We start from the raw sequence: 15,390 nt of genomic DNA, 5'->3' as shown, positions 1-15,390 counted from the left end.
CCCTGTCCTCCTCAGCCAGCTTCGCACAGACTTTTTGCAATGCAGCACCATGGTCTGCTATGGCAACGTCACCGATATCAATATCCCATCCCTGTTCCTGTCTCGGAGCTTTTTTAAGCGTTTAGACACGCTTGAGTTACACGGTCTTTAACAAACGCTGATTTATGGAATTGTTACCAACTTATCCCGGCATCAAGCTCCAGAGCGGAGCGTTGAAATTCCATACGGGGCGGGAATTGATACGGCGTGCCGCTGATTAATGCACCTTCTCTCAGAGCGTTACGACTCATTATTGCATTTCAGGCTGTGAGGCAGACTTACAGTACAGCGAGCCCAGAGGTGCAGTGGGGCTGATTTTCAGGAGCAGAGTAGGATCGGATTTGTTTTGTGTGTATTTGCTCAGCTTAAGTGACCTGACTCTCTCTCAGCCATTTATGTAGCTGAATGTTTTCTGGGAGTACTAAGCAATAGGTTTGAGGAAATAAGAGCAGGACTCCCCTGAGACTCGAACCGGCGACCGCCCATTTTCCCACACATCAATTGCTGTTATCCTGTTCTCTGAACTACGCTGGCTGTAATAAAATGATATGAGATGTTTGGTTTTACCATCAGTGTTTCTGCAAAGTTGATCTCCTTTATCAGTCTGGCTAAAATGTCCTAAGGAAGGTCCTGTATCCCAGAATGCTGTGCTGCAGGCCTCAGAGAGAGGCCCTCAGTCTCCTCCCTCCCTGCCATCTTGTAATGGTGCCTCTTTGTGTCCCTGCAGCACCCTGTGGAGGACAGTACACTGGCCTGGAAGGAGTGGTACTGTCTCCAAATTACCCCCACAACTACACCTCTGCGCAGACCTGCTCCTACCATATCACCGTCTCCAAGGAATTCGGTGAGATTTACAAATAAACCGTTTATATACAGACGCATCAACAGATTGATTGATTATTTTGGTTGTTCCTCATTACTGGGAATATAAGGAAGTAAACACTGGTAAAACACAACAATATAATGATGCATTAAGCGTAATTATCACTATAATACATCCATCCATCCATCCATCCACCCATTTACCTACCCATCTATCAGTCGTCAGAGCACTGGGTCAGGGTTCTGGGGCTTGGCTAGGGGCACCCTGTCCCAGTGAGTATAGGGCACAAGACAGGGTCCATTCTGAATGGGACGCCTGTCTATCACAGGGTATCAACTTAGGCTGAATTATATGAATTATTTTAAACAGTTATAAGTTAAGCCATTATTTAAGATACATTTTTTGGAACTTTATTGATCCCCATGAGGGAAATATCAATCCAGCAGCACAAAAAGAAATACAGTAAATTATAAAGTAAGTAAGAACAGACAACAAATATGTAAAGAAAATTCAGTGAGGGCATAACCATGACAGAATGAGGTAAGAATGAGTGTGAAGAAGTTATCAGTGCCCTGGCAGTGCCCGCAGCTCTGTGTCTGTACCGCTCTGTGCCGTCGGTCTCGCTATGACCCTCCATTACTCCGTATCCTAAGGCGTTTCACTTTGCTGACCCTTGTGCGTTAGCTCTGTAATAAGATAATACATCTCTGTCAGCACGCTTTGCCACGAGCGGAATTCGACACTCCAGGGTCACTGAAGCGTGACGCTGCGGCCTGCCGTTCAGACAGTGACCCTGCACCAAGCAGGCCCCTCGCATGTCTGTCTACACCAGCACGTCTTCATCCAGAGCTGGCTGCCAGTCGGCCTCTAGCTGACATTGTCAGTAAATGTTTGTTAAGTGGTTACGTCTGAAAAGGTCAGAGTGTACAGTACCGTTTGTAGATGGTAGGTTCTGGAAAATCGTAAAAGTCCATGCCGATTGAGACGTCACACCTGATTGTGTGGTTAATTAATACTGCTCTGTGTGAATTAATTTCCCCAGCTTTCAATCTACAAAAACAGAGTTAAATATAAAAATGAAGAATTACACCTGTAGGCAATACTATTAATGCATTGTGGGAATGTTCTGGAAACATCCAGCCTTGATTGTGTCCGGTTTTCTCCCAGTGGTGTTTGGGCAGTTTGCATACTTTCAGACGACCATGAACGACTCGGTGGAGCTGTTTGATGGGGCCAACCAAAATGCCAGGCTGCTCAGCTCGCTGTCCGGTTTCCACTCAGGTATGTCATCCTGTTTGAAAGAATATTCCAGAAAACGAGGTGTAGAGCTCAAGCTTCTGATTCTCAGAGAAAGGGCAGGAAAACTCAGCTGTTACCTGCCAAGGAAACTGTGTTTGATGTGACCCCAACTGGGCCCTTTACAGAAAAGCTGGCAACCTGAAATACTTCGATAGTGAAATAAGATAAAGATTGGAGTCGTGCTCACAGCACGTGGTGAAACGGCTGTGATTCTGACTGGCGACAGAGTTTGTGGGTGTCTGAAGCCTTTGTTCCTACATGTGGGCTTATTGTTGAAATCCAGTCGCAACAGTGCTTTAGGCTGAGCTGCCCATAAGGAAATGGAATGTAGTGTTTCACTACCAAAGTGCTCATGAATCCTTTGCATATTAGTCTGTCAGCTTCATAGATAGTTTGTTTCCAGCAAAGTGCAGGCGATGTTACACCATGGGGCATTTATGAGCGATCGCTAATTGTGGCTGGTTATTTATACGCACTTCAGAGCACCGGCGTTCTCATATCTGCCAGCAGGGGATCCCCACCGTCACTCGCCACTGCGTAGGCTGTCACAGCAAATCTGTGGTTCTTCTGCGGATCTGACATCAGTGCCTTTAGTTTTTGTGAAGCACACGCACACCTGTGAATACATGCTTCTTTGACATGCTACACACGTGCTGCTCATGGTCACACATGCAAAGCCCTCTTTTGTTTCTGCAGGAGAGACTCTGCCTCTGGCCACCTCCAATCAGATCATGTTGAGATTCACTGCAAAGAACGGCCCGACAGCTCGTGGATTCCACTTTGTTTACCAAGGTACTCTGTGTGTGTGTGGCCCCCACAATGGGATAAAAACCTGTTATTTTGACATTGTGTGGAACATTTTCAGGTTCCCACAAAGATCTGTGAATGCAATCAGAAAACTAAAAATGTCAAAAGTCTCATATCTTGTTTGGTGACTTCTGGTTAAGGTTAGGGCTGGGTAGGGGGTTAAGGTCCACATGTTGGGATTTTCCCCATAGAAATGAATGGAGAGTCCCCACAAATATTTAATTACAAACCTATGTGTGTGTGTATGTGTGTGTGTGTGTGTGTGTCTGTGTCTGTGTCTGTGTGTCCCAGTAGGAACTGTCCAACCCCATTGTCATTTAAGCCTCATTGCACAGCACATTCTGGGGTCTTACAGGCATCTTTTCCATTGGTTCTGGCCTCATTCCACAGCACATTCTGGGGTCTTACAGGCATCTTTTCCATTGGTTCCGGCCTCATTCCACAGCACATTCTGGGGTCTTACAGGCATCTTTTCCATAGGTTCCGGCCTCATTCCACAGCACATTCTGGGGTCTTACAGGCGTATTTTCCATAGGTTCCGGCCTCATTCCACAGCACATTCTGGGGTCTTACAGGCATCTTTTCCATTGGTTCTGGCCTCATTCCACAGCACATTCTGGGGTCCTACAGGCATCTTTTCCATAGGTTCCGGCCTCATTCCACAGCACATTCTGGGGTCTTACAGGCATCTTTTCCATTGGTTCTGGCCTCATTCCACAGCACATTCTGGGGTCTTACAGGCGTATTTTCCATAGGTTCCGGCCTCATTCCACAGCACATTCTGGGGTCTTACAGGCATCTTTTCCATTGGTTCTGGCCTCATTCCACAGCACATTCTGGGGTCTTACAGACGTATTTTCCATAGGTTCCGGCCTCATTCCACAGCACATTCTGGGGTCTTACAGGCGTATTTTCCATTGGTTCCGGCCTCATTCCACAGCACATTCTGGGGTCTTACAGGCATCTTTTCCATTGGTTCCGGCCTCATTCCACAGCACATTCTGGGGTCTTACAGGCATCTTTTCCATTGGTTCTGGCCTCATTCCACAGCACATTCTGGGGTCTTACAGGCGTATTTTTCATAGGTTCCGGCCTCATTCCACAGCACATTCTGGGGTCTTACAGGCATCTTTTCCATTGGTTCCGGCCTCATTCCACAGCACATTCTGGGGTCTTACAGGCATCTTTTCCATTGGTTCCGGCCTCATTCCACAGCACATTCTGGGGTCTTACAGGCATCTTTTCCATTGGTTCTGGCCTCATTCCACAGCACATTCTGGGGTCTTACAGGCGTATTTTCCATAGGTTCCGGCCTCATTCCACAGCACATTCTGGGGTCTTACAGGCATCTTTTCCATTGGTTCTGGCCTCATTCCACAGCACATTCTGGGGTCTTACAGACGTATTTTCCATAGGTTCCGGCCTCATTCCACAGCACATTCTGGGGTCTTACAGGCGTATTTTCCATTGGTTCCGGCCTCATTCCACAGCACATTCTGGGGTCTTACAGGCATCTTTTCCATTGGTTCCGGCCTCATTCCACAGCACATTCTGGGGTCTTACAGGCATCTTTTCCATTGGTTCTGGCCTCATTCCACAGCACATTCTGGGGTCTTACAGGCGTATTTTTCATAGGTTCCGGCCTCATTCCACAGCACATTCTGGGGTCTTACAGGCATCTTTTCCATTGGTTCCGGCCTCATTCCACAGCACATTCTGGGGTCTTACAGGCATCTTTTCCATTGGTTCCGGCCTCATTCCACAGCACATTCTTGGGTCTTACAGGCGTATTTTCCATAGGTTCCGGCCTCATTCTACAGCACATTCTGGGGTCTTACAGGCTTCTTTTCCGTAGCTTCCGGCCTCATTGCACAGCACATTCTGGGGTCTTACAGGCATCTTTTCCATTGGTTCCGGCCTCATTCCACAGCACATTCTGGGGTCTTACAGGCATCTTTTCCATTGGTTCTGGCCTCATTCCACAGCACATTCTGGGGTCTTACAGGCGTATTTTTCATAGGTTCCGGCCTCATTCCACAGCACATTCTGGGGTCTTACAGGCATCTTTTCCATTGGTTCCGGCCTCATTCCACAGCACATTCTGGGGTCTTACAGGCATCTTTTCCATTGGTTCCGGCCTCATTCCACAGCACATTCTTGGGTCTTACAGGCGTATTTTCCATAGGTTCCGGCCTCATTCTACAGCACATTCTGGGGTCTTACAGGCTTCTTTTCCGTAGCTTCCGGCCTCATTGCACAGCACATTCTGGGGTCTTACAGGCATCTTTTCCATTGGTTCCGGCCTCATTCCACAGCACATTCTGGGGTCTTACAGGCATCTTTTCCATTGGTTCTGGCCTCATTCCACAGCACATTCTGGGGTCTTACAGGCATCTTTTCAATTGGTTCCGGCCTCATTCCACAGCACATTCTGGGGTCTTACAGGCGTATTTTCCATAGGTTCCGGCCTCATTCTACAGCACATTCTGGGGTCTTACAGGCGTATTTTCCGTAGCTTCCGGCCTCATTGCACAGCACATTCTGGGGTCTTACAGGCATCTTTTCCATTGGTTCCGGCCTCATTCCACAGCACATTCTGGGGTCTTACAGGCATATTTTCCACAGGTTCCGGCCTCATTCCACAGCACATTCTGGGGTCTTACAGGCGTATTTTCCATAGGTTCCGGCCTCATTGCACAGCACATTCTGGGGTCTTACAGGCGTATTTTCCGTAGCTTCCGGCCTCATTCCACAGCACATTCTGGGGTCTTACAGGCGTATTTTCCATAGGTTCCGGCCTCATTGCACAGCACATTCTGGGGTCTTACAGGCGTATTTTCCGTAGCTTCCGGCCTCATTCCACAGCACATTCTGGGGTCTTACAGGTATCTTTTCCATTGGTTCTGGCCTCATTCCACAGCACATTCTGGGGTCTTACAGGTATCTTTTCCATTGGTTCTGGCCTCATTCCACAGCACACTCTGGGGTCTTACAGGTATCTTTTCCATAGGTTCCGGCCTCATTCCACAGCACATTCTGTGGTCTTACAGGCATATTTTCCATAGGTTCCGGCCTCATTCCACAGCACATTCTGGGGTCTTACAGGCGTATTTTCCATAGGTTCCGGCCTCATTGCACAGCACACTCTGGGGTCTTACAGGCATTTTTTCCATTGGATTTGGAGGTCTTGTCTCTCGTCACCTATGTGCTCTGGGTGACAGGGTTACATGGCGGGGGGTTGAGGTTTTATCCCCCAGCTCCACAAAGGACCTGAAAACACAGCAACCTGCTGCTATTTCACACTCAGAACAGAGCTCAGCTCTTGAATTTATGAGAAATAAAACAATGGTTAATTCTACATGTATAGGGTAGCTGTGGCTGTCTATAAGCAGGGATTGACATGACTGGTACACAAGTATGCATTCACCTTTATAAGCGATACGTGTGGCAAATTAGCATATAAAGGTTAAAATGCATGATCATTTCTTTTCATATCGGCGCAAGTGCAGATAAAATACCTACGCATTCACGTGTACAACAATCGATTGCCGTATCGCTTTTAAAGGTGAATGCGTACTTGCGTAGCAGTCATGTCAATCCCTGTCTATAAGGCAGTTATATGCAGCTTATAAATATACCTCAATGATTATAATACATTTGTTACTTTTTTTAAATTTTCACTGGTGTCACGTGTCTGCATAGATCAGTGTGAGGAGGATCTACCCGTTTTTCTGGGTGTTTTGCTCACTGATTCCAGGCTCTCTTGCTCCCAGAGCTGTTCTTCAGTTTCTCGCCTCTTTGAGGCTCTGTCCCCTGTCCCCTGCAGACAGGCGAAATGCCCCCTCCCCAGGACACACAGGCAGATTACTGGCCCAGGACGATGCCATTAATGAAATGTGTGTGAATTACACCAACGTTTAAACCCTGCCTGTCCGCCTCATCATACTGTAATATGATATATGATGACCTGGAAAGTATGTCCCAACCTACCATCTCACTCCAGTCACGTCTCCCTCTGGGATCTCAGTAACAATTATGCCATTTCCCGAACGTGTCAAGTCAGGTCCAAGCACGAACACTTCCCAGTTACAGCAGAAGGAGATGGGTCTCAAAAAGTCCCTCGAGATGTCGAGTTCACGGAGAGAAATGGCATGTGGCTGAATGAGCGCCTCTAGCTTCAGTTAGCACCCGTACACAGAGGGATGGGGTTCCTCACCACTCTGCCCCAACACCGACAGACAGGACCGCTCCCTTCTAAATGTCAAGAAGAAGCTAAATGTTGCTTACCGGCTAATAAATATCAGGCGTTCTCAGTAAAGGGACATTTCCTCTGCCGTCTTTTCACTTTATGCCACATGATTTGCAATCCCCCACTATGGACAAAAGCCTGTGATCTTAGACCACCTACTGCTAAGCTGCCTGTTAGCTTAGCCCAACTACCAGTAAGCGGCCCGTTAGCCTAGCCCACTGTACCACTAAGAAGCCTGTTAGCGTAGCCCACCATGCTGCTTACTGGATTGTCAGCTTGGCCTACCGTACTAATATACAGCCTGTTAGATTAGCAGCCTATTTGCCCTCATGTGTCCACCATATGTCTGCCATGTAATGCACCTGACCACCCTTGTCCCATCCTGCTATGCAGCTGTCCCACGCACCAGTGACACTCAGTGCAGCTCAGTGCCAGAGCCCCGGTACGGAAGGCGGATTGGGTCTGAGTTCTCAGCCGGCTCTGTAGTCCGCTTCGAGTGCAACCCTGGTTACCTGCTGCAGGGATCGAAAGCCATCAAGTGCCATGCCGTCCCCAATGCACTGGCGCAGTGGAACGACACCGTGCCCATCTGTATAGGTGAGTTTCCATAAATGTGCATCATCTTAGACTGCTGTGAGATCCCGTCAGACTGGCTCAGTTGGATGACAGGCACCTTAGCCATCCCCATTTCCCCTGAACAAAGCAGTGACCACAGACTGAGTACTGCTGCCCTACTTCAATATTGAACACCACTGCCTTGTTCCAAGTCTAAATATGCAGCACACCCTGGATTGATGCTATACAGAATGTATGAATTAGCACTCTTTAAATGGTGTCCTTGTCCTGTGACAGTCGCCATGGAAATGCCCAGTGCTGGCTGTTTATTTCCATTTAAGTCTCTAAATCTCAGGGCTAAGGAGTGTTTACACGCTTCTCCAGGTGAACGACAGTGGCGGGGAGGGAACATGTGCTGCATTTAAACGAAGGAGTCTGTCGATGTGGAGGTGGAGGTTGTTTATTAAACAGAGACTGTTGATCTTACGGTGATGAAGATGAACTGGAGCCGTCCCGCAGTTCCCTATCGCTCTGCAGCCTATCTGACATGCATCGCTGATGTCACGCCAAAGACCTGTTACAGCTTGCGTGCCATAATCCTTAATTTCCAATTCCGATCTCCAACTTTATTAAGGATGCCCATGAACGATGATTTTGCAATTTTGCAGCATCCGCGGGGCATGATGGCATCACTGCATCGCTCCCCACAGTTTGTACATGAGCAGCAAAAAGGTCGGCGCTGCGGAGGAGAGAGCACCCTATTGAGGGCTGTCACACCCCTGTTCACCCCCCCCCCCCCCCCCATCTCTCCTCAGTACCATGCAGCGGAAACCTGACGGAGAGGAGGGGCACCGTCCTGTCGCCTGGATACCCGGAGCCATATGGAAACAGCCTGAACTGCGTCTGGAAGATCATCGTGAGCGAGGGAGCTGGCATCCAGGTGAAAACATGTAAACAAGAGAATAAAGGGCTCCTCCAAAAGGAAGCATGTCTGCACAGGAAATTTAATCAAGGCCGGGGTTCCCTTAATTAAATCACTGTGGCAGTAGTGTGTCCTGTGTATGTGACAGATCTCACTTTGTTCATGTCAGGAGTGTAGCAATTACACGATGATGTAGACAGTCACAGATGAAAGAATAATTTATTACACTTCTGTAATTGGCCCAAAGGCAGGCGGTAATTCTGTGTTACTGAAATGGACAGTATTGTATTGGATAATAACCGTCAAATTGCATTATGGGTGATTTAAAGCCTAGAACGAGCCACTGAGTCAGTACTGCTCCCTGAAGCATGTGTCACGGCTGTCCCCAGCGTGTTGTTTCAGCCTCCACATGCGTGTGTGTCCCAGTTTGACACCCACGGATTTCCGTTTCAGATCCAGGTGATGAGCTTCGCCACGGAGCACAACTGGGATTCCCTGGAAATCTACGATGGGGGAGACATGACAGCCCCCAAGCTGGGAAGCTTTTCAGGTGGGCTGTGACCCCCCCCCCCTCCAGAAAATGAGCTGTACCCTCCTCTTGCTGTCACTGACAGGCTGCTAGTGCCCAGAACATTCCAGCCCAAAACGTTTAGCGTGGGATATAGTTACCAGAAAGCGGATTAGGTACGGGATTCATGTTTCACCCCCAAACATGAAAATGAAACGTGTGTGCGCTGCACAACTCCCCCTGGAGGTTTGGTGAGTGGGTAAACGCGGTGCCAGAAGACTCCCAGCCTAAAGCCCAGCCCAGGATCCACCTGATACACCACCCTTCCTGGATGCGGGTGGCAGCCGCTGATGCCATGAATGTGAGATCAAAGTCCCCTAGTGTGGCGGCGGGCGTGCCAGATGTGGCGGGCGTGGTGGACATGACGGACGCGGTGGGCATGACGGACGTGGTGGGCATGACGGATGTGGTGGGCATGACGGACGTGGCAGACATGGTGGGCATGATGGATGTGGTGGGCATGACGGACGTATCGGATGTGGTGAGCGTGGCGGACATGGTGGGTATGACAGACGTGGTGGCCGTGGCGGGCATGACGGATGTGGTGGCCGTGCGGGACGTACCGGATGTGGTGAGCATGGCGGACGTGGCGGACATGGTGGGTATGACAGGGCTCATGATTGGCTGACACTGATTTCTCTCATGAGTCACACTTGCACCGGTCCGTGTTTCTGGTTGCGGAGGTTTCTTCTTATCGCAAACAGAAGCAGATTGATTTGCAAAGGACTGGCGTGTGACTCTTGAGGAGTCAGGATGGCATCGCAGTTCAGGGAAGCCACTCCAGCCTTTGCAGGGCCCATGCTGCCCACCCCGTGTTGCTTTCTGCTTCTCATACTTCATAGAAGAAAAAAACATCTGGAACATTCCTCAGTGTGGCTGATGAAACAACAAGATGAGCTTCAAATGGGTTTCAGGGCTCAGAGAGGCCCTGCTCTCCCTCCGAGAGGGGACGGGGGGGGGGGCTGGGCAGTCCTGCAGGAGTGATTCCTTCACAGGCTCGTGATCAATGCGGCAGCGGCAGCAGTGAGGAGGTGTACAGAAGAAAGGTCAGACACCCAGAGGCGAGACTGTCTAGCTGTATGCCCCTCAATCCAGGGCGTACAGAGGCTAACATCTAAAAACAAACGATGATAACAGGAAACTTTGTGACGGCAGACACTCACCCTTTATTTCTGCTGGAGGCAAATGTGTCGTTATAGAATTTGGGGTGTGGAGTGACATTCCACAGAGTATGCAGGAGACAGACAGAAGGCTGATGATGGCGATGATGATGCCCCACCCCCTCCACATGTGGTGTTCTCATAATATAAAAACTAAAAAAACAGAACCTTAACATTGCGCATCTATGGAACATTTGTGTAAAATATTTAATTTCTTTCTACGATCCTGAATTCCTTCTCCAGGTGTCTGTGCCCCACCTACCCCCAGCTGTAATGCAGAAAGATACGGCAATAAAGGACAGGTGGAGTCGACTTGCTTGATCTCACTTTTATATAAGCTGAAATCACTGACAAATCCACTGGAGGGGACTTTGATCTCACATTTAAATAAGCTGAAATCACTGACAAATCCACTTGAGGGGACTTTGGTCTCACATTTATATAAGCTGAAATCACAGACAAATCCACTGGAGGGGACTTTGATCTCACATTTATATGGGCTGAAATCACTGACGAATCCACTGGAGGGGACTTTGATCTCACATTTATATGGGCTGAAATCACTGACGAATCCACTGGAGGGGACTTTGATCTCACATTTATATGGGCTGAAATCACTGACGAATCCACTGGAGGGGACTTTGATCTCACATTTATATGGGCTGAAATCACTGACGAATCCACTGGAGGGGACTTTGATCTCACATTTATATGGGCTGAAATCACTGACGAATCCACTGGAGGGGACTTTGATCTCACATTTATATGGGCTGAAATCACTGACGAGTCCACTGGAGGGGACTTTGATCTCACATTTATATGGGCTGAAATCACTGACAAGTCCACTGGAGGGGACACCAGCGTAGGCCGACCTGGGGCTGCTTTCAGTATATTTACACGATAAGAAAAAACTGCTCTGTTATTTTGCAGCATCCCATAAACATAAATGTCAGCCAGCATTACAGGCTTTTCGATTAAGTTCCCTTTAAAGTCAGATGATGACAGTGTGCATTGCAAGCTACAGCTTAAAGTTACTTCAAGGGCACTGAAGTTACTCGCTGGACCCGTGGCAAACTTTAAGAGCAAATGTCTGTAAAAATTTCAAAGGGTTTCTACCCCCCCTGCTTTTTCATTCTTTTCATTTGGACGACCTCCAGATGTACAACCAGGAGAGAAACTCACAGAGAAAGGCCTGCTGTTCCAAATGTCAGCTTTGCCTTAAATAGAATTATATTAAAGCTTATGTATTACCACAGTCAAACTGACGCAGCGCACAGCAGAAAGTAAAACGCCCTTTGGGGGGGAGTGTGGGGGGGGGAGCAGCTGCTTTTTAAAATGCAGCTTTATAACTGAGGCGCTGCAGGAATATAACTGTGTCATCCTGCCATTAATGGCCACATTGGACTTTTTATACTTTTTTTTTTACTTTTTTTGTACTGATAAGCTTATGGGACATTGAATGTGCTGCTTTTTATATTTTACTGAAAGAATAAAAAGCACTTCTATAGCTGCTGTTCCCTAGAACTTATTACTGCAGTGTTTATGTAAATTGTCTCTCGTATTAATTTGTAGTCGTTAAAGTTAAGTACTGATTATAAAGGTGCTTTTTTTACTTTATGGAAAGTTAGGGATACCACCGCTATTGGAACCAATAGATCAAACAGATTGTTCACTAAATGATAAAAGTTTCATAGGGCAGGAACAAGATCAGGAAGTTGACCAAATGGGATGAGATCAGGAAGTTGACCAAATGGGATGAGATCAGGAAGTTGACCAAATGGGATGAGATCAGGAAGTTCTCATCCAAAGTGATGTGTGATGTACAGAGTAGAAACCCTGATGTTTGATATTTCTGTGGGTTTCCCACACATTTTCTTCACTCATCCAGCGTTTCTTGTTATCGTGTAATGCCCCCAGTAACGTGCCGTCTCTGTGTTCCATCGCAGGTACTACGGCGCCTGCTCTGCTCAACAGCACCTCCAACCAACTGTACCTGCATTTCCACACGGATATCAGCGTGGTGGCCGCCGGGTTTCACCTGGAGTACAAAAGTAAGCATTAGTGCCACTGTATCCACGTGCTTCGGCCGGCTGGGAAATTATAGCGTCCTCCTATTAAAATGAGAATGTTTCTGATGTCTGGTGATGCCACTAGCAGAGTATGAGCTCTAGATCTGTCCCACACTGACATATAGGCTGGAAACTGGAACTGGAGCTGCCCTTGCCACGCACTGTGCACTGGAGTTACCTGGGACCCATTGCTTTGCTTATTGGATACTTTTGATTTCAGAGTGTAAGGGTGTAGCCGGCCGGTGCACGGAGAGTCTGAAGCAGAGTTTTGAGTGTGTTTGGTTTAGTCCATCCCCTTTGAGGTTCCCTAACATTTAAAGGTTCCTACCTGCAGATGGCCATCTCATAAGTCAGCTGTCCTCTTCACGGCATCATGTGCTCATGGTTTCTGGAGTTAAGGGCCTTAATGGTGATGAAACGGCATTTCCATAGTGATGGGTGGGTTTTGGCCTGTGCACAGCTCCTGTCTGGAGAGTGCGTTTGTAAACGTGACAGATGCAGGCATCTCTCTCTCTCATACTTATGTTAACCTGCTTAGCTGTGCTGCTTCACTAGGATCTTACTGGTCACTTCGTGCGGATATCCAAACCACAGTCCATCTCTGCTCTCGGATGGTGACGCCTGCACTTGGCGTTTCAGTCTGTCAGCCCGTATCACAGAAAGCACACGCCAGTGGAACCAAGTCCGTTTATCAACTTGAATGACAAGCAACCATTTCCGTCATTTAGCCACATCAGCAAGCTGCTTTTTCTGACAGTGTCTGCAAACAGCAGTGGCTTTGTTATGCTCACATCCTTTCATTATGCATCCAACGGTGTCCATGGCGGATTTTCACGTTCTTGGGTGTCTTGTGTATGCAGCGATGGACCATGGAAGCCAGAGATAAGACATATTTGAGAATATGATGCTGCATCCTGAGAGGGCCTCAAGAAACATGTATCCCCCAAAATGATGGAATTCACTGCGGATTCACTATGACAATTGTTACAGAATCAAGTAGCGTTAGGATGAAAATACCTACAGCTTTGCAGAAATCTCCAGGCATTCAGAGTTTCAGCTATTAATACACACAATAGGGCCCTTAAACGATATGACCCTGTCATTTCACACTTCACTATCAAAAGCTTTTCACAGCCTTAAAACCCTCCAGTGGTTATGACTTTAAGGAGAATGTCATCAGGGACGTTATCGCACACGGTCCACAGGTAATATGGCTGCCAGTCATCCCGATCCAGCCGTTAAAAATGACTGACATGCCAGGTTCCTGTTCTGTTGGTCTATGACTCATCAGTTAACCACATCGATTAATGTCTTTACATTTCGTACTTGATGACTCTCTCCAGCTAATGTGAAACATAAAGGAAATAGTTTACAAAGTATGGATCTGGGCTTGGATGGGAATTTGTGCTTTCATTAATGGGAGACGAGGATTCCACGTGAATGGGACACAGGCTTCTTCTAATGATTTCCACATCCTTCGTCAGGGAGAAAAGGGATCACAGACATACAGCTGACCACCAGCACACGCAGTGATACTTACTAAAGCATCTGTACACCTGAAGCTCTGAATTAAACCAAATGACTGCTTAGTGGACTTTCCCCGATGTCTTCTCTGTGTAAAAATAAGTCTCAGTTATCTCACTTCATGATGGACCATGTTTGGAACAGAAAGGTGGGGAGTCACAGACTTATAATTATGAGTCAGCGGAGGAATCAGCAGGGAATGTTGAATGTATAACAAAACATATACTGTATTACTGATTAGCCGTTACACCACATTCTTCCAGAATGTTCTGTTGTGCTTTCTGCAGTTTTTCTTATCCATTCCTAAATCTGCATGCTTGGTGTGAAATACTGTTGGCTTTTACTTAAGAGGATTTCCGCTTTCTGGCTGGGGAACTGTTTGTGTTTGTAGCTTCCAAAGTGAGCCAAAATACAAAATGTTAGGCATATATTAAGGTCAGTTTGTAAATATTGTGTTTTGAGGAAGGTTGGTCTTTAAAAACCTGAAAGTCCATCCTGAAACTAAGCTCAGTCCCCAATCACAGCTGAATGCAGATTGGAATTTTATTATTTCATCGTTTCCTTTATCATTTGTTATCTCGGCAATCCCATTTTATTGATCGGTCCGAGGGCGATTAAGCCGCAGGCGACGACTCGGTCCGAGGGCGATTAACCAGCAGGCGGCGACTCGGTCCGAGGGCGATTAACCAGCAGGCGACGACTCGGTCCGAGGGCGATTAACCAGCAGGCGGCGACTCGGTCCGAGGGCGATTAACCAGCAGGCGACGACTCGGTCCGAGGGCGATTAACCAGCAGGCGGCGACTCGGTCCGAGGGCGATTAACCAGCAGGCGGCGACTCGGTCCGAGGGCGATTAACCAGCAGGCGACGACTCGGTCCGAGGGCGATTCAGCCGCAGGCGGCGACTCGGTCCGAGGGCGATTAACCAGCAGGCGGCGACTCGGTCCGAGGGCGATTAACCAGCAGGCGACGACTCGGTCCGAGGGCGATTAACCAGCAGGCGACGACTCGGTCCGAGGGCGATTAAGCCGCAGGCGACGACTCGGTCAGAGGGCGATTAAGCCGCAGGCGACGACTCGGTCCGAGGGCGATTAAGCCGCAGGCGACGACTCGGTCAGAGGGCGATTAAGCCGCAGGTGAGGACTCGGTCCGAGGGCGATTCAGCCGCAGGCGGCGACTCGGTCCGAGGGCGATTAAGCCGCAGGCGGCGACTCGGTCCAAGGGCGATTAACCAGCAGGCGGCGACTCGGTCCGAGGGCGATTAACCAGCAGGCGGCGACTCGGTCCGAGGGCGATTAACCAGCAGGCGACGACTCGGTCCGAGGGCGATTAACCAGCAGGCGACGACTCGGTCCGAGGGCGATTAACCAGCAGGC

At 48.4% G+C, this 15,390-nt stretch overlaps 1 protein-coding gene across 3 annotated transcripts in view; it reads left to right on the top strand.

Moving 5' to 3' along the window:
• The window catches only part of csmd1a (CUB and Sushi multiple domains 1a), a 332,617-nt gene that overhangs the window by 277,004 nt on the left and 40,223 nt on the right, over positions 1-15,390 (top strand). For all 3 annotated transcript variants that reach the window (XM_023829137.2, XM_072709329.1, XM_072709330.1), the window contains 7 exons: positions 767-883; positions 2,030-2,143; positions 2,858-2,953; positions 7,611-7,814; positions 8,588-8,712; positions 9,148-9,244; positions 12,369-12,473. In XM_023829137.2, coding sequence (XP_023684905.2) covers positions 767-883; positions 2,030-2,143; positions 2,858-2,953; positions 7,611-7,814; positions 8,588-8,712; positions 9,148-9,244; positions 12,369-12,473 — 858 coding nt within the window. The remainder of the gene's footprint in view (positions 1-766; positions 884-2,029; positions 2,144-2,857; positions 2,954-7,610; positions 7,815-8,587; positions 8,713-9,147; positions 9,245-12,368; positions 12,474-15,390) is intronic.

The sequence above is a fragment of the Paramormyrops kingsleyae genome, chromosome 3 (assembly GCF_048594095.1).
Source record: "Paramormyrops kingsleyae isolate MSU_618 chromosome 3, PKINGS_0.4, whole genome shotgun sequence".
Classification (NCBI taxonomy): Eukaryota; Metazoa; Chordata; class Actinopteri; order Osteoglossiformes; family Mormyridae; genus Paramormyrops; species Paramormyrops kingsleyae.
The sequence above is the reverse complement of the archived record's forward strand: the minus strand, read 5'-3'. Positions and strand labels throughout refer to the sequence as shown.